Source organism: Lycorma delicatula, chromosome 5 (genome assembly GCF_047948215.1).
Source record: "Lycorma delicatula isolate Av1 chromosome 5, ASM4794821v1, whole genome shotgun sequence".
Taxonomy (NCBI): Eukaryota; Metazoa; Arthropoda; class Insecta; order Hemiptera; family Fulgoridae; genus Lycorma; species Lycorma delicatula.
In genome coordinates this window covers 46,129,778-46,148,322 of record NC_134459.1, presented here as the reverse complement: position 1 = coordinate 46,148,322, position 18,545 = coordinate 46,129,778, and the positions used below count along the sequence as shown (strand labels likewise).

At 31.4% G+C, this 18,545-nt stretch overlaps 1 protein-coding gene across 2 annotated transcripts in view; it reads left to right on the top strand.

The window, feature by feature from the left end:
* The window catches only part of sli (slit guidance ligand), a 725,932-nt gene that overhangs the window by 693,143 nt on the left and 14,244 nt on the right, over positions 1–18,545 (top strand). For both annotated transcript variants that reach the window (XM_075365250.1, XM_075365249.1), the window contains exons 20-25: positions 5,038–5,109; positions 5,407–5,478; positions 10,235–10,306; positions 12,226–12,297; positions 14,304–14,467; positions 15,890–16,106. In XM_075365250.1, the coding sequence (XP_075221365.1) occupies positions 5,038–5,109; positions 5,407–5,478; positions 10,235–10,306; positions 12,226–12,297; positions 14,304–14,467; positions 15,890–16,106 (669 nt within the window). The remainder of the gene's footprint in view (positions 1–5,037; positions 5,110–5,406; positions 5,479–10,234; positions 10,307–12,225; positions 12,298–14,303; positions 14,468–15,889; positions 16,107–18,545) is intronic.

Genomic DNA, 18,545 nt, shown 5'->3' with positions numbered 1-18,545 from the left:
GCAACACTGTCTCATATAGAAAAATCATTGTGCCAAATTTCATCTGAATCAGTCATCCAATCTGGAGATATCAAGTAAAGAACAATCCATTTCATACATCCTTTCAGAATTTTTTTAATGTTAAAATTGTGTTTTTTTTGTTTAATGAAGATCATGAAATGACAAGCTCTGTATGAAACTGACATGCAAAATTTGAATTAATTAGCTCATTTTCCCTTGTCTAGTATATAGTTTAGCTACATAGTATAACTGCAAGGGTTGTTCAATAATAATTAGAGACAAATAGCAATAGAGAAAAAATTATTGCATAAACTGAAAGTGTCTTGATATTCAGCTTAGCATCCATGACATAGAAAATATCACCTGTTTGAAAAGAATTTCCATTTTAGATAAAACTTGGCAGAAAACTCAGAGGAAATTTGGAATGATCATTTTAAGCCAGAATCCAATCATCAAAGTATGGACTGGAAACATCTGAGTTTGCTCACCAGGAAACAAATTCAAATCCTATGCATTACCCAGTAAAATGATGATGACAGTGTTTTGTTACCATAAAGACCAAATTTATTGTGATTATTTGGAAGATTAAAGTATAATCAACAGCAAGAAGTATTGCAACATATTTAAAAAACAAACCCAAAACGTAGAACACCTTAGAGCATTGGTTCTCAAACTTTTTCATTCATCGCCCACATTGAGAATCAAAAATTTTCTAGCGCTCTCCAAAATTCTTAAATTTACCATCTGTTAAAAATAATAATTACAATTGCAGTTTCTAAGATGTGCTCTTAAAAACAGCAATTGCAATTATTGTTTTAAAACGTGGCATATCCTATTTCTGTGTTGAAACTTACATTTTAAATAAGAGAATTTAAAATGCATATTTAATCATATTTGGAAGTATTTTTATTAAAATTGCTTTCAAAATAATTACAATTGTATCTACATAGTTATATAAGGACAATAACAATACCATATTCAATATGTCAAAAAATCCCTTTTGGCATGCCAGAAGGCAGAGGTAGACTTCACCAGTGCTAAATAGGGGATAAAAAAGATTTTCAACTTAAAGTTAAGAAAAATTTCAAATTTATTCAATGCAACAATAGTTGCATGTGAAAAAAGGTTTTACATGTTTAGCAAATGAAAGCCCCATCTTTTTATAATTCCAGCAACATTTTGGTAATGCCTTGCCGTCATATCAAAAGGCTTGGTCAACAAAAATTGTTTCAGACAAAAGTTTTAGGTAATGTTTAGAGAACTAACTACCAGTTTAAATCAATTTGATATTGTGCTTATTAAGGGAGGTATGTTTTGTTTACTTCCAAACCCCATTTTTTCCACCCCCTGGCCAGTGGTTAGTGATATCAAAAAACTTTACTTAGATAAATTTTAGGCCCTTATCTACATAATAGTAGGAACTTTAAACGATTCAATATTTTACTTAATAAGAAAGTTATAGCGATATTTTGTTTTTTCGAAAAAGTCCCCCCCCCCCCTATTTCCACCACCATGTTTGATTTTGCCCATTAACAAACCTGACTGAGATTTTTGGTTGTTGTATCAATTTGATAGTGATTGGCACAATATTATTGTTATTGTGTCCACCAGAAAGCAAAATATATCATTTATATATGTATATATATAAATATATATATTATATATAAATATAAATGTATATATAAACTTCTGAACTGACAGTGGTTTTGGGATCTGGGGGGTGTGAAATGCAAACATACATCAAAAACTTTTTGGAAGTCGAATCGTGGTATCCATTACAATAGGTAGCTTTCTTATGAAATCTACCTAATAGAATAATTAAAACAGAACTTTCAATTGAAAAATTACACTTACATTAATGTGAAGGATGAAAATCTGATGTGCTTTAATGAGTTTGTTAATATCAGGCTTGAATTTACTTAAAAGAACAGCTGTAAGTCGTGGCATTCAGTAATTTCTCTTTTTGGTTAGCAATGTTGCTACAGCATTAAATCCACATTCAGACAAATACGATGATGGGAATGCTATCAGAAATCGTCGAACAATGGACTATAATCCAAGGTACAGTTGTGCGATTGGTTTTTGCAACCAAAATTCTTGGTAGCCATTCTTGAATCTTATTTTTATTTCTTCATTTGTTGTCAGTTCTGTAAGTTGTTCTTCTAACTGGAATGATCCTGCTGTGTTGACATTTGAAAAACAATCTAATACCCAGTCTGGTATGTCCATATTTAAAATGCCCTGGAATCATTCTTTGAAATCAGCATGGAGGTTCTCCAATTCACCCAGTAAAATGATGCTGACAGTAAATAAGCAAGTCATCATTGTTGAAGGATACTGCTGATAAATTTGGGAAGTTATTAAATTCACGTCTGCTAGTATTTCTCTTGTGTAATAGCAGTTTGGCAACCAAAGTAGCAATGACATTTTTTGTTTTAATTAATTTCAAGTCATCACCTTGAAGCTGGAGATTAACATCGTTAAATAATTTATATAGGTCTGTCTAATATGCAGTATCATTCTATGATGTAATGAGGTTGTTGCACAACTCTGTTTCTTTGTTTTCCAGGAACTCTGTTACAGAGTCAAACAGATTGTAAAATCAAGTCAGACATGTACCTTTTGATAACCAGCGTACCTCTGCATGAAACAGCAAGCAGTTGAAATCTTCATCATTGACAACGCAAAGCTGACTAAATAATTTCCCATTTAGTGAGTTGTTTCTGATTTTATTAACTGATCTGATAACATATTGCAGTGATGTATGCAGGCATGGAGGACAGTGATTATTATTTCTTTTACTGCCAGTAAAATTAAATCTTCCCCAATAGTGTGCGGTTTGTCTGTTTTTAGCAATTAACAATGAAATATTGTACAAAACTTGAATTCTGTCATTGTCTTGCTTGGAAGCTGCTGAAAAACATGTTGATATAGTTGGCTGAGCTATGTACTTCTTTTCCATTTCTTGAAAATAGGCCACATCTTTTTGTCTTTTTTACCTGAATGCATTTTATTAAAATAATCATGTAGCCTGGAAGGTTTCATCGTTTCATTTGAAAAGGTTTTTTGACAAATAAGATACATTGATGATGATGGATTTCTGGAATTTTTGATAAATCCGTATTTAATATATTCCGCACTGTACTGCCATTTCTTCTTTTTTGCTTCCGACATGGTTTTGACTTCACAAATACATAAGTAAAAGATTGACTTTAAAAAACCTGTACTGATTGCGCAGGAAAATGCTAATGAAAATAAAAGAAACAATTACTGCCTTTATATAGGTTTGAAATGCAACATGCACCGACAGGAATAAACATGCAATTACTTGTTTACTGCATGTGACAGAATTTGTACTGAGCAAGTTAGAACAAGCATCGATAATCCTGTCAATTCATGCAGGATTGGACAAAACACGTTGTTTAACTCATACAGAGTAATAAAGTCATATAAAAATTGACTTAAGCATTGATGACTTAATCATTTTAATACATGTTTGAGAAGTGCTACATGATTCATAAACTAAACAGTATGATGTAAGCTGTAATTTGGTATAAAAACATATAATACTTGATCATTGGTATGTTTATAATCATGTTCAAAAATTAAAAATACATTTGTTTATTATTTTTCTACTTTAATTTTATTTTGAGTTGTATAAGTACTTCCTGTTACTTTTTCTTCATTTCTTCATTGATAATTGAATAATAATGCTTTTTATGCAATAAATACTCATTTGTTTTGACATACTGTATTTATTACAAGTAGATGTCAAAATGATACATTTCATGACTGCTACACAGAACAAAGAAAAGTTTGAACTTGTGTTAGTAAAGTGGGTGTATAACAAAGAATATAATTTGATTTTTTTTTTATTTCATACTACTGCTACATTATACACTGGTACAAAAAATTAAAGGAATACTATATATTATAATAAAAAATGATTGTATTCAAACTGTTTTAACTATGCAACCAAGGGGCTTAGAGAGATCTTGGATTAAGCTGAGAGCAGGTGATACATCTTGCACTCTCAATCTTTAAAGATTGGCACAAAATGAACAAAAGCCAAAAACTGCAACGCTGCATTAAAGACCTCACAATTTGTTAATAAAGCTAAATCAAAACCCTTTAATTTCCACATTTATTTGTACCAATACGTTGCTTAGATTGGGAGATATGCATCATTAAAGACAAAAGTGGCCTTTTCTCTTTAATGTGGAATATTTCAGTTCAGAAGAATCATAGAGAGACATACAAAAAAAAACTAAAGCTAAAGTCTTAAGCTTTTAAACAATTTTAATGCAGTTTACCAAAAAAACTTTGTTTCCCCCATGCCCTTGATCAAACACGAAGAAACACTTTCAAATTCTTAAAACTTTTCTTCTCTCTGATTTTTTTTTAATTGATAATTTTTGAAATCTGAAGTATACTGTCAAAAAGTAGAGTATTCAAGCTTTAATTTTTTTTTATTCGTCTCTTTAAGTCTCTTGGTTGCAAAGTTAAAGTAGTTTGAATACAATCATTTTTTATCATAAAATATGGTGTCCCTTTAATTTTTGATACTAGTTTAGTAAGTATTTAATTTTAATTAGAAATATCAGAAAAACATCATTTTTGCCTTTCTTTTAATTAGCCATTGCCTTCCTAGACCGCCTGAATGCTCCCAATTTTCTGTGGGTCTTTTACCACCTCCACTGAAGGCCTCCAGCGCCCACAAAGAACATTATCACCCACTTTAAGAATAAATGTCTTAGAGAATTAATTCACACTACTAATTAATTTTTAATATATTTAAAAGTACATTTATTTTTACAATCTATTCTGCACTTCAAAGTTGTTCACACTCATCAGTGGCGAAAACTAATCACAATGATGATCTCTGATAAACTGCACAAGCTCTGCTTGAGCTGTGTAGTAGATATGAGAGATCTTCTGAAAGCACACTTACTTGTCATTAATAAAACTAATAAGCTTTTATATCATCGATTCAATAATAGATTTATTTCATATTTAACACAAAAATATCTTTTTCAGATATCTGGATGTCAATGAAATAACCAAAATTCAAGTTGATAGAATTAATCATCTTAAATCGCTTACTCGTCTGTAAGTAATAACATATTATTTTTAACCCTTATGATATTTTTTGTTTTATTTCATTTTTTTATAAATATTATTTAAAATTATTGTGGGTTTCATCTTAAATATATTGCTAGATAAATCTCTTTTATTTATTTACATTTTGGATTAAATTTTGATTATTTTTCTTTTTATAAGAAAATTTCTAGTAATTTTGTTTTAATGAAACAAATAACTTAATTTTTCTTAAAAGTTTACATTGTAATTTTTATGAATTAAATATGTAATTTATGATTTTCTAGTGAATTATTTTTTTTATTTCAGGGATTTAAGCAATAACCAGATCACTATTTTATCAAACTTTACATTCATCAGTCTTTCAAAGCTCTCCACATTGTAAGTATACAGATGTATTTCAGTTATACTTCTTCTTTTTTGTGAGAATTGTTGAAATACACCTAGGTAATAAAATTTGTTTAAAGAATGAATTGTTTATACTAACAACTTCAGTTTTTCCATTACTTCAAATACAAGTTTACCTCTTTAAGAAACCAAATAGCTTACTTTTTTTGTAAGTAATTATTTATACAACCTTTTTTTGAAATAAATAAATAAATAAAATTTGATTTTATTTAGTTTATATATTATATGTTTATTTTTTAATCAGCATTTATAGTATATGAAATAGTTATTACCACAGACATAATAAATTAAAATTTAAACATATCAACATTGAAATATTATTTCAATTACTTCTTTGAAATATATGTTTTTACTGTTTTAAAAAATTATCAGATAAATGCACAACTCACTATGAAGAGTTATTTACAAGAAAGTTCATCAGAGTACACCAAAAAAATAAGTGTGTAGGGGGGTGCACACGCGTGTGTACATATTAGGGTGGCCTTTAGCTATACATAATTTTCCAAAAATTAAAACTGTGCAGCTTCCACCCCGTAATTCTGTTTCACCAACAAAATCCAGTCCGTACTCAATCGGACAACTACTAGATGACCCTCAAATGCCTTCAAGTTGGAACATAATATACACAACAATTAATTTTATTCAAAAGTGGTATACTCTTCTCTATCTCGATCAACTTCTTTCTTCTTAGAGAAATTTATGTGGGCACATCCAGGCAAAGCCAAATTGTTCAAAAACATTCTGATTAAAATTTCCAAAACTTAATTTGAAAAATTTCTGAAATAACACAAAAAATGTAAGAAATATTTGGTTATTTTTTAATGACCCCCACAACTTCTAAAAGAGAAATGCATTTTTATTAACAATAATTTTTATAAAATCAAAACATAATGTGAACTAACAAACATTAAACATTATTCTTTCCTAAGAGATAATTTAGTAGAAGTTAGATACTTTTTGGTAGGAGTTGGTTAATGATCTGCTAAACAAGTTGTTTATCAGTTACATCTTCTGTAAGAATGTTATTGTAATCCTGAATGAGTCTGACACCTCTTTCTGCAAGTCATTTACAGCAATTATCAGCTCTAGTTTTTTTCAATTTCACTTTCATAATCAGGATCATCCTTCCATATTGAAGGATGTGTGTTGAGGAAATCAATGTAGACAGAAAATCTCATTAAGAAAGTTTTTGTATCAGGAGTTACAAAAAACAGAAACTTGATGATTGTTAAGGAAGTAAAATTATTTTGGTACAGAATGTACCTCCTCAGGTGATTTTTTTCTTCCTCGTCTTCATCTTTACCTGCTTCCACCAAAATTTGAGCCAAATTTGCCTTAACCACTGTTGGTACATTGTCATCAAATAAAGTCAGAACCACAGTTTCAGAAACCAAGTACTAGAGATGGTTAGAAAAGTTTTTTGCAGCAGCCTTACCAATTTCTGTATCAATATCCTGATAATTTATCAATTGATGCATGAATAGGAAATCATCATAAGGTGCTTTAATTGCTTCTGATGAAAGAAACCAGGCTTGAATACATACTCTAACAACAAAAATACATATTCTTCTTAAAGAATTCTTCTCTGTATGAGATAACTGGAATTGATTTTGAAACAAGTTTATTTTGAATGCATATATTGCCTTTGACATTCACTAGCATGACTTACAGTTGGTATGCCCATTCTTCAGAATGCCACCAAGAAAGATCATTGTTAACTCTAACAATTCTCGATAAAAAGCTTGCTGTGTTTCTGTGTAGAAAGGTGGTGTTCAACAAATCCAAGAGTGGTAGAGTCCAGACTCCAGGAAGAACTTGATACGAAAAACTGTTTACATCCAGACCAATATGGATTTAGAAAAGGTTTTTCCACAATTGATGCACTAAACAAAGTAACAAACTGGGCAAAATCAGTCAGAAGAGGCACGTGGAGAACAAGATGATTACCCCTAATGTTTACATTTTTTGTATACAGTTATTTCTTGTATAGTTAGACATCAAAAATGCTTTTGGGTCGGTGCCATGGTCTGCTATAGTTGAAGCATTGATGAGAATGGATATTTCAAGCTATATAATTTATCAAATCAGACAATACCTGCACGAGAGGTATATCGAAGTCAATATAGTTGAAGGCTTGGTTTCCTATCGGATGTTCGGGGGGTGTTCCAAAGGGGTCCGTGCTCGGTCCCTTGCTTTGGAACATTTTCTACGACCAAGTCTTTAGGTTACACTATCCAGAGGGTGTGACTATCGTCGGGTACGCAGACAACGTGGCAATCCTGGTATAAGACCGGGATATAAACAATCTAGAGAATAAAGCCAATAGAGCCTTGATCCAGATTGATGAATGGTTAAGGGACAATCAGCTACAGATATCTACGGCAAAATCCCAATGCACTGTGTTCTCGGGCCGGAGAAGAATTAGGAATATAAATGTGGAAATAAGAGGGGAGCGCATACAAGAAGTTAATAACACAAAATACTTGGGGGTTGTGTTGTACAAGAACCTCAGGTTTAGTGCACATGTAGAAATGATATGCAAAAGGATTGCTCCCACTACCAGAGCACTGAGGGGATTGTTCAATAACAATAACGCACCCAAAACGTCGGTCAGGAGGTTGATAACCTCTGCGGTAATGTCATCGATGCTGTACACTGCCCCAATATGGGGAGAGGCAATAAATGCACAGAGGAACATGCGAAAACTGAAGAGTATACACCGTCTAGCACTAATAAGAACAGTAGCAGGGTATCGAACAATTTCGTATGGGGCGTTATGTGTTCTGGCGGAGGTGCCACCCATAGAATTATTAATAAAAAAGCGAAGATTGAGAACAGCAGGAATGCTAAATTGTGAGGTGGAAAACATCATTGTGAGTGAATGGCAGAATGAATGGGCTGGTTTGCAAACGGGGACATGGACTAGACAATTGATACCTAATTTAAATAACTGGCTAAACAAGGAAAAAGGTAACATGAACTTTTACATGATGCAGGTAATGATCGGTCATGGGTCCTTCAGCCAGTATCTATACAGATTTGGTAAGCGTACAAGCCCCTCAGTGTATCTATTGCCAAGAGGTAGATACCATGGAACACACGGTTTTCACGTGCCAGAGATGGGAGGACTTAAGATACGAAATAATAATAAACAATTTAACTGTGGAAAATCTAGTGAGTTGGCTAACTAGCAACAATAATAATTGGGATTGGTTCACAAACTTCGCTGCAGTGGTTCTCAGAACGAAAGAGGAAGACGCGAGGTGCCAAGGACTTTAGGCACGGTGTAGGGAAGGGAGGACAGTTTATCCTCAGAGGGCCCGTATGTTGAGGTGTGCGGGTTCCTGTGATGGGGATGGAACTCCTGGGGATACTGTGAATGGGGAAAAGAAAAGAAAAGACCGAGTCCCGACCGGCGGTGTTGACACTGGGGCTCTTCGGAGTTTCTGGGACTGGCATCGTCGGTTAGAGGCAGGCATCATGACCAAGTCCCGGTTCCCCGTGGAGGGGGTGGGGGACGGCATCGCCGGACCTTGCCTTCGAAACGGGGAATTAGAGGCAGGCACTGAAAAGAAAAAAAGATCCAAGACTGGGGAGGCTAACATGCCGTGCCGAGCGCGCAACCGGTGGGTGGGGGACGCCTCCTTAGAGTATATGGACACTCTCCCCAACTGAGTATACTTAATTGGATATCCGGTCGGGGAGAGAAGGGGGAAAAAAAAGAGTGGTAGAGTGGACATCAGCAGGCACTTCATTGCGACCAGTTATGTAAACGTTCTTGTTGAGTTTCACCCAAGTTTCTCTAAATCTTTTGAAAAGCACCATATCTGGGCTTTGCACCCATCAGTGAGTCGAACAGTTCCTCAAATCTCTCAAAAAATGAGATGACAGCAAGGGAGGTACAACAGGTAACAACTGAACAATTTTTCTAAATTTGCACTGGAACTTTTACTTAATGTGTGTTACTTGCTGTCACATCACAGCAAAGTCCCTGAATTTTGTTGGTTATAACTCACTTGTCAATTGCTTGGTAAAGATCCCATAGCTTCTCCTGAAGATGTTTGGATTTCAGAGACTCCCAACAATTGCTCTTTGCCTTGAAAAGTTACTATTATTGCCAGTCTATCAATCTTTTCAACACCTGTGAGTCCTAGGACCAGCTTTCTATCCCAATGCAATAGTAATTCCTGGCAGTCATTTAGGCTAAATTTATGCTGAATTTCTTTGAGTCTCGCTTCTCTAAATTCTTTTCTAAGGCGTTGAAAAGAAGTGCAATTTATTATCAGGTTTTTAGTATCATGCCCATTAATTTCCATTACTATTGCTACAAGTAATTACAAAAAAATAATTAAAAATCATGTTCATCTAAGCAATGACTTTCCAGATGAAAATTTCAAAACTTCGTAGGCAATAAGGGTCACCTCGCACTTGTCCAATTGAACTAAAATTTTCCACAGACCGGATTTTGTTGGTTGGAACAAGATAGGGGTAATGGGAGCTAAACTTTTGGAAAGTTGAAAAATAATATATATATATATATTTTGCAGTTATTTATTTAAATATGTACTTAAATTATCCCATTCTTTGCAACAGACAAATATAGAACTTTAATCCCCCTTTCAACCATAGGAAGTGTATATCAAATTTATTTGATTTGCTTAATTTTTTTTTTAAGTCGTTTTAAAAATAATGATCGAATTGGTACTGATCTTTCTTTTTAATTTTTCAGAATAATTAGCTATAATAAACTTCAGTGTATTGAAAGAGATGCATTAGCTGGTCTGAAGATGTTAAGAATTATGTAAGTATTTAATCTAAATTTTATTAATGTAATGTATCAAAAACATTGAAATTCAATTTTTAATTTTAATTATATTTCATTATTTTATTTTATTTATGTTGTATTTAATTTATTTTTATATTTTGATATTTGCTAATCTTTGGAAATAAGTTAAACTTCATTTTCACTTTGTTTAAATATGTTTTTTTTTTAATTATGGTCAGAATGAGATATTTAACATTTATTCATTTTTTTGTTTTTGGAATTACATTTTTCTCACCACATCTGAAATTATGGAAAAAAATACTATTAAATGATAACAATTAGGAAATAAGTACAGTTTTAATTAATGCAGTGAAATACTTAAAGGTTTAATTTACTACAGCTCTGGAGCTGTACAATAGCTCAAATAAAATATAAGATTAGTCAGAGGATAACATACACTAAGATTGGTCAGATGATAACATTAAGAAATATAGAATAACACCATTGAAAAGATTTTATTAAAGTATATTTTCAGGTACAGTAGAAGTCCATTAGTCCGGCATCCAACAGTCCGGAATGACCGATAGTACGGCATCGCTCCGGAAAATTGTAAAAATTTTGGTTTTCTCCAAAAGTGTGTCTTTAAAGCAAATAAAACCGGTCGAGAGCTATTCGGAAGTTTTCGGGGTAGTTCGGGATCATCCGGAAGCGCTCGGTATTGTTCGGAAACAATTAGCGGCCGGCTAGTCTCAGCTGTCACAACAAATTCAGGTGCAGTGCAGCTCCGTTAATCAATCACGAAGCGTCTTCGCCATTTTTTTTTGTGCGTTGTTGCTTTGTGTCCTTTCACATTGCAGTAAACGTAACTTTTGAAACTGTTTATAAAAAAGTGATTTTCGTTCTAACTGTACAGTGACCATGTTTTCAAAACCTAAGCCTTCGAGTTCAAAAGGAAAGAAACGAAAACACGTAACACTGACTCTCAGTCAGAAACTAGAAATCATCAAACGGCTAGAAAAAGGCGAGAATAGAAATGTTTTAATGAATGAGTTTAATATTGGCTCATCAACTATTTATGACATTAAAAAACAAAAAGATGAACTAATGAAGTTTGCTTCTTGATCGGTAACAACTGAAAAATTGGCTTCTAGACAAACATTAAAAAAACCAAAACTGGAACAGCTAGATAGTGTATTGTTGAAATGGTTTAGTGCAGTACGTTCTGAAGAAAAGCCGGTAACAGGGCCAATGATTGTTGAAAAGGCAAAGAAATTCGGCCAAGATTTAGAAAGTGACTCAGATGCCGAAACGGAAGAAAAGGAAAAATCAGTTGGGCAGAAGCTGCAGAATCGCTAAATAATTTTATCTCTTTTGCTGAGGATAGTACTAGCTACAGTGCTTCAGAAATTATTGATTTCCATATCATTAGAAATAAATTTTATACTAAACGCCAAAAGTCAAGAAAACAAAAAGACATTCGTGACTTTTTTAAATCTAAGTGAAATATGTTTTACAGTACGTCTACATACATTATATGAAATGTAAAATAAACTTTGTTGTATGTATTTGCATACTGTATTTGTAGTTTAATTATTAACCTAATTGTTCTTATAATTACCGCCTGATAGACCGGAATTTTCGGTAGTCCGGCACCGAGCCGGTCCCGAACGTGCCGGATTATCCGACTTCTACTGTATTCAGAAATTAGTTTTAAAAAGTGAAGAAAGAATATTACATTAAACAATGTCATTTTTAAGACCAATTTTTAACTTAATTGAAATGTTTACTTTGATATGTTTCCCACCACTATTGTAATTGTCTTCATCAATACCAGTACTGTTTTGTTATAGCATTAGATTTGTGTAATTAAAAAATATTGCTCAATATTTTTCATTAATAATAAATTATCTTATATTTTCAATTTAGTTAGCTAATTTTGTTTTTTTCCGTTTCAGATCTCTACATGGAAATGACATTTCTATGATACCTGATGGTGCATTTTCTGATCTTCATGCCATAACACATTTGTTAGTAAACAAACTTTTTTTCTATAAAAATAATAATTAGCATGAGATTATTTTGCATGAACACTAGAGAAATTATTGTTTAATTTGATTTGTCTTCATAGACTATCATTTTAAGAATATGGGAACGAATAACAATAGCTTTTATGAGCTAAACATGTAGCACACTTCTTCAAAAATCAGGATAGTACAGAAATGTGGAGTGGGAGCTTCTCTACCTAAAAAAAAGAAAAAAAAATTATAATTCAGCTGATAAATCAACAAGTCCTAAATAAATCATGAGCAAAGTAAATCCAGTAGCACAATAAGATTAAGTCACATAATAAGAAATGACAAAAAGAACTTGAACCAACTTCATTTTAATAAGTGTTCTGTTGTACAAAATCCTTAATTTTTTTCTTTATTTTTTCTTCATTTACAAAGTAGTTTGTATATCAATGGGATAATTTTTATCACCTTAAGAAATGTATTAGATAAAAGAGTTTATGTATTTTTTAATAAATCTTATAAAATAATTTTTTATCATATTTAGTCTTATTTACTTGCAGTTATGTCATGTAAATATTAAAAAGGTTACACATCAATTTTATTTAAAATAAATTATTGAATTCATTTTGCATTACAAAAATTATTGTTTATGAAATGATTATAATGTCTGTAATTGACCATCCTTTGCAGAATCCATGTTGTCTCTATAGCCTATCAACAATATAGTTAAACAAATTATGCCTGTGCTGTTGAATGTTCTAAACAGGTTCATTACTACACAATTTAAGAAACTGTTCGAAGAGGAAAAAGTAGAACTGTCAATAATTAGCTTTTACATTAGTCAGGAATAGACACAAATGGACAGAGAAATCTAAAAAAAATTAACCAGATAAAATACTTTCATCAGTAGCCAGGACCATCCCAACTTCGAACACCAAAATTATAAAAGAGTCTAATCAAATAATAATTTTCTCGACAAAGCCCAGTCAAAACCTATATCTCTAATATAAATCCAAAATCTCTCTCAAAGGAAAATGAAAAATAAGAAAGTGCAGAAAGAAAAGATATTCTAACGTAGAAAATATTAACCAGGCTACTCAGTCAGCTGAAACTGCAACTGAAGATGATGAAATAAAAGCAGACCAAGCTAAAATATTGGTCGATGATTTTGAAGCAGCAAGATTATTGTCTAATATTTCTACTGTTGAAATATTTCCTGTTTGCAAAACCAAGGCCAGCATTCAAAGTATCACAGACAGAAAAAGAGAATGGAAAATGATGCAAAAACTAAAATCATATGGACACATGGTCTAAATGGACCAATCAATGCCAAACAAACAGATTATCAATAAACTCTGAAACTACAAAGGTCAAGGAGGCTATATTAAACAGATGATGGAAGAGCTCAGTGTGTTCAACATTACAGATAAAGACTGTTCAGATCGAAAAGAATACAGAAAGATAATTTTTGAATTAAAGGTTCTTGTAGGTGAAAAGAAAATTCAATAGAGGAGAATGGACTGAAGAAAGAAGAGCTAAACAGTTTAAAAGAATGAAGAACTTCTGGAAAAAACTTGATGAAATGATATTTGCAAAGTCCTTGAAGGCCTATCTGCAGAGAAGAAGAAATAGTGACCATTTTTACTATTGATTTCCATAAATACCTTATAATATTTTCTTTGCTAAGCTTTTTCTTGTTTTTATTTTTATTTTTTATTTAATGAATGTAAACATATTTATCCTAATATGTATTAGAAAATTTCAGTTATCCCAGTACTAAATGTTATCACTGTACTAAAGTGGGATTCATTATGTCATCTCTTAAACGTTTTGACTGTTTTTATCAGTATATTTTTTTAAAATAATTTAAACAAGATTATAAGTATTGTTATAATAAAAATTATTTAATAAATATGTTTAAATATAATGTATAATTTACAACTTCTGATATCATAATTTTATATAATAAATTTATAAATTAGTGATTAATTATTTTAATTATTGTTTTTCTTTTAATTTAGGGCACTGGGTGCAAATCCACTTTACTGTGATTGCAGTATGCGTTGGCTTGCTGAATGGGTAAAAAGAGATTTTGTTGAACCTGGAATTGCAAGTTGTGCTGAACCTTCAAATATGAAAGATAAATTATTACTATCATCACCAGCTTCTTCATTCCAGTGTAGAGGTACTGGGACTTAAAAATTTTTAATTTTTTTTTAAAGGAAAGATATTTTATTTAATTTATTACTTCTTTTAATTTTTTATTATATTTTCCCCTTTTACATGAACTTGTTTAATAATAATTAATTTAATATTTTGATTAAATTTAATTGCCTGATATTTTATTTATGATTGTTGAATACAAAAATAAAATACACTGCAATTCAGTTGGAAGTAATTGTAGTAGTGTAAGAGCAAATGTGCATACAGTTATTTGTAATAATTCATAAAGATTCAATAATTTCAATAAAAATATGTTGTAAGTGACCAGTCAGTTACTATACTAATCAGCATTCTAACTCTATCCAGCTGATCTGTACTTATTTTGAAATAATTTGTTGTTTTTTTTGTTTTTTTTTTATTATAAATAATTACTTGAACTTTCGTATGATAAAAGTGCTAACAGATTATAAAAATGCTCATAACAAAAAAATGAAAAAAAATAAGGTGACAGTAAAGTGAGTAGTTTAAAGTATTTTATTAACATCATAAACATTAATTTATCTTTTACTTTCCCAGATAATGTAGCTAGTATAGTTATACAAAAGGAAAAGTATTGTAATCGATTTCAAAAAATGATAAAAATACACTTTTTAAATAGGGCATTATTGTTATTATCTTTTATGATTGCATAGTATCACTTTAGTCAGTCTATTATCCAAGTCTCTTCGATGGGACTGTTTGGGCCTTCCAGTCTTCCCAGTTCTTTTTCATACATTCTAACCTTTGTGCCCTTTCTAGTGTTGAAAATGTTCATGTTGAGTGTTTTTTCTTGAGTATGAAGCTATTGTTTTTGTTCTCAATTTTCTTGTTTAATTTTATCTTATCTGTGGTGTTTTCTGGTATAAAGCCAATTTCCTTCAGATCATCCCTTATTTTTCTGATAAATTTGTATCCTGTCTTGGTATTTTTCGAGTCAAGATTGTACTGCACTAGGTTTTTGGAAGTCTTGAATCTTGTATCCTCGATATGTCCAAAAAATTTTCTAGTCTCCTCATAAACATGGTATAAGTGATGGGTTCTAACTCTTTGTACAAGACTTTGTTGATCACAATCCACTACTGCCCATCTTTCTGGTACTTTTTATTGATGTAGGTTCTTCCAATTCTCCTTTCAATTTTCCGGAATCTGTCTGTCTTTGATTGTTTGTTCAGATGGAAGAGTATTTCTGCTGCAAAAGTGGCTTCTGGTTTTATAACTGTGTTGTAGTGTCATTATAACAGTATGTTAATATAAAATTCATAATTATAAAAGTACCTGGTTATTGTAAGTATAAATTTTTAAATATAAATTAAATAAATATAAATTATTTTTTAAATTATTATTACTACATTACTAAAAACAGTTTTGAAATATTTTTAAAATAATTTTTCTTGTCATGTTTCAGGTACAGTAAGTTATGACATACTGGCTAAATGTAATGCCTGTTACTTATTCCCTTGTTCAAATCAAGGTCAGTGTGAGCCTCAACCAGACAGACAGTATAAATGTCGCTGTAATCCTGGTTACCATGGCAATCATTGTGAATACATGATCGATGCTTGTTATGGAAATCCATGTAGGAATTCTGGTACTTGCAAACTTCTTGAAGAGGGCAGGTTTAGGTATGCATTTTTCTTTGCTTTTTAATATCTTCAGTTGAAATAAAAATATCATAATTATAATAAAAAGATTAATATTAACATTACATTAGTAACAGTAAAGATGTACTATTTATTAGAAAATAGGTCAAAATTTTAAATCTCTTTGAAATTTTTTATACATGTATGTAAAAATATTATCTGCATGTATATGCAGATATACATGCATATGTTGATATACAACTTATATAGATACGCTGTTATCTACATCCGTTAGTATAAAGGGCAAAAAGGCTTTGCAGTTGATTGTGTATTCATAATTTAATTAAATATATTTAGGCATATATACCATGTGTTTCAAAATGAATATCAGGGTTTTAAAGCTATGTAATATTTCTCAAGTTCATATACATGATTAATTATGCATGAAATGAAAGAGCAATTCAAACAGTTTTAGCTATAAACATGCTTGTAAACTGTTTCCTCTACCTTCCGCTTAAAAATGGTACTAGCCAAGATGGCAACCCTTTCCTCCAATAGAAAGTGTTCTGTGTTTTACAGTTGGCAAGGTGTGAATCTGTAATTACCAGTCTATGTGCATTCATGTTGAAGTTCCGTTGTGATCCCCCAATGCAATAACAATAACATTCATAGATGATATAAGCAATTTGAAACACTGGCTGTATTTTTAAAAAGAAGGGTACAGGACAACTGAGTGTGTTCTAAGATAATACTGAACGTGTAAAAGAGTCTTTTGTATGTGGTCCTAGGAAACTCATTAGGAAGGCTATCCACAAATTAGCAATTCCAGTGACGTCTGTGTGAAGGGTAAGGAAACGCTTACAACTGTGTCCAAATTGTTTGGCTGTTACCTGCTCTAAAGCCTACAGATTATCTAGTTTGTATGCTAGCTTCACAAATGAAATGATGCACTGTGATGATGAAAACTCTCTTTATCGTGTTGTTTTCAATGATAAATCAACATTTCATATTAATGGAAAGTCTGAAAGAACTGAATGTCTTTTGTACTGTATCCCGACAGCAAGTTTACGGACCACTCTTTTTCTTGGAAGCAAGTGTTTCTGAAACAAACTATCTTGATATGCTATAAATATGGTTCTTTCCTCAACTGCAATATGAACCACAGAATTTTATTTGACAACAAGACAGTACGCCTCCTCATTGGTATAACGCTGTATGTGAATGAAATTCTCCCCGATTGTTGGATAGGTTATCAGGGACCAGATGACAGGGCTTGTTTATTGTGGCCTTGATATTCACCTGATCTGACCCCCATGCAATTTTTTTCTTTGGGGGTTTATAAATGATCAAATGTATGTGTCGCAGACCTATACAACTTGAGACACAGGATTGAAGCAGCTTTCACATCAATTACTCTAGACTTGCTGATTAAAGTATGGGATGAACTCTCCTATTCGCTGGATGTGTGCCGTGTGACAAATGGTGCTCACATTGAACACTTATAGGAAAAACTGTTCAAGTTGCTCTTTCATTATATCTATAATTTGCCAATGAAAGTAAAATGTAATAAATATTATTACATAACTTTAAAACCTTGACATTCATTCTGAAACACATGATATAATAGAATGATATGTCAAGTGTAATGATCTTGAGATGATATATTGCTAAGCATATCTCTTCCCAATTTGAAAATAACATCAAATATAACTTCAGCTCAGATCACAATGAAGTAACAATACAAATCATATTGACTGTTTCTTTTCATTTGTGAGTTATGAGTAACTGTGCATTACAAAGACTTCAAATTTGGTGTAGTTCATCTAAAATATGAAGTTTACTAGTACATCAACAAGAGGAAATGTGACCCTTTCATAAAAGGTTGTCTGAAATAATTTGCTTTCAGTATATCTAGAACTTCACTTCTAAAGATATAATAACTTTTCAGAGCTATTATATTTTCTTTTATCAGTAGAGTTTTTCATGGCACTGTTGTTGATGGTCATCATTTTAAACTGATTAGTATATTGCTTCTGTTTAAAGGTAAATAATGAATGCACGTTGTGATTTTTTTTCTTTAAAACAGTAATTATCAAATTTAATGTTTCATATTGCTGAAAAATTATTGTAACATTAAACCAAATAATATTACAGTATTAAAATGGATTCATACTGTTGAAGTAAATTTTACAAATAACTAAATCTGACAAAAAATAATTCTTTAAATGAATAAACACAAATGAAACACACCATTTAAATACTTTATAAAGAGATTCAGATTTTTTTAGTTGGTCGTAAATGGTAAGATGGATGTTAATTACAGTATTGTAGTGATACTCCATTAAAAAGAAGCTCCAGTTATTCAGGACCATTATCACATATATATGATTTTATAAAAAAAATATTTAGCCATTTAAAACTATTTCTTGAATATTTTATTATTTTATATCCCACTTGTGAATGTGGATTTGTTTTTCATAA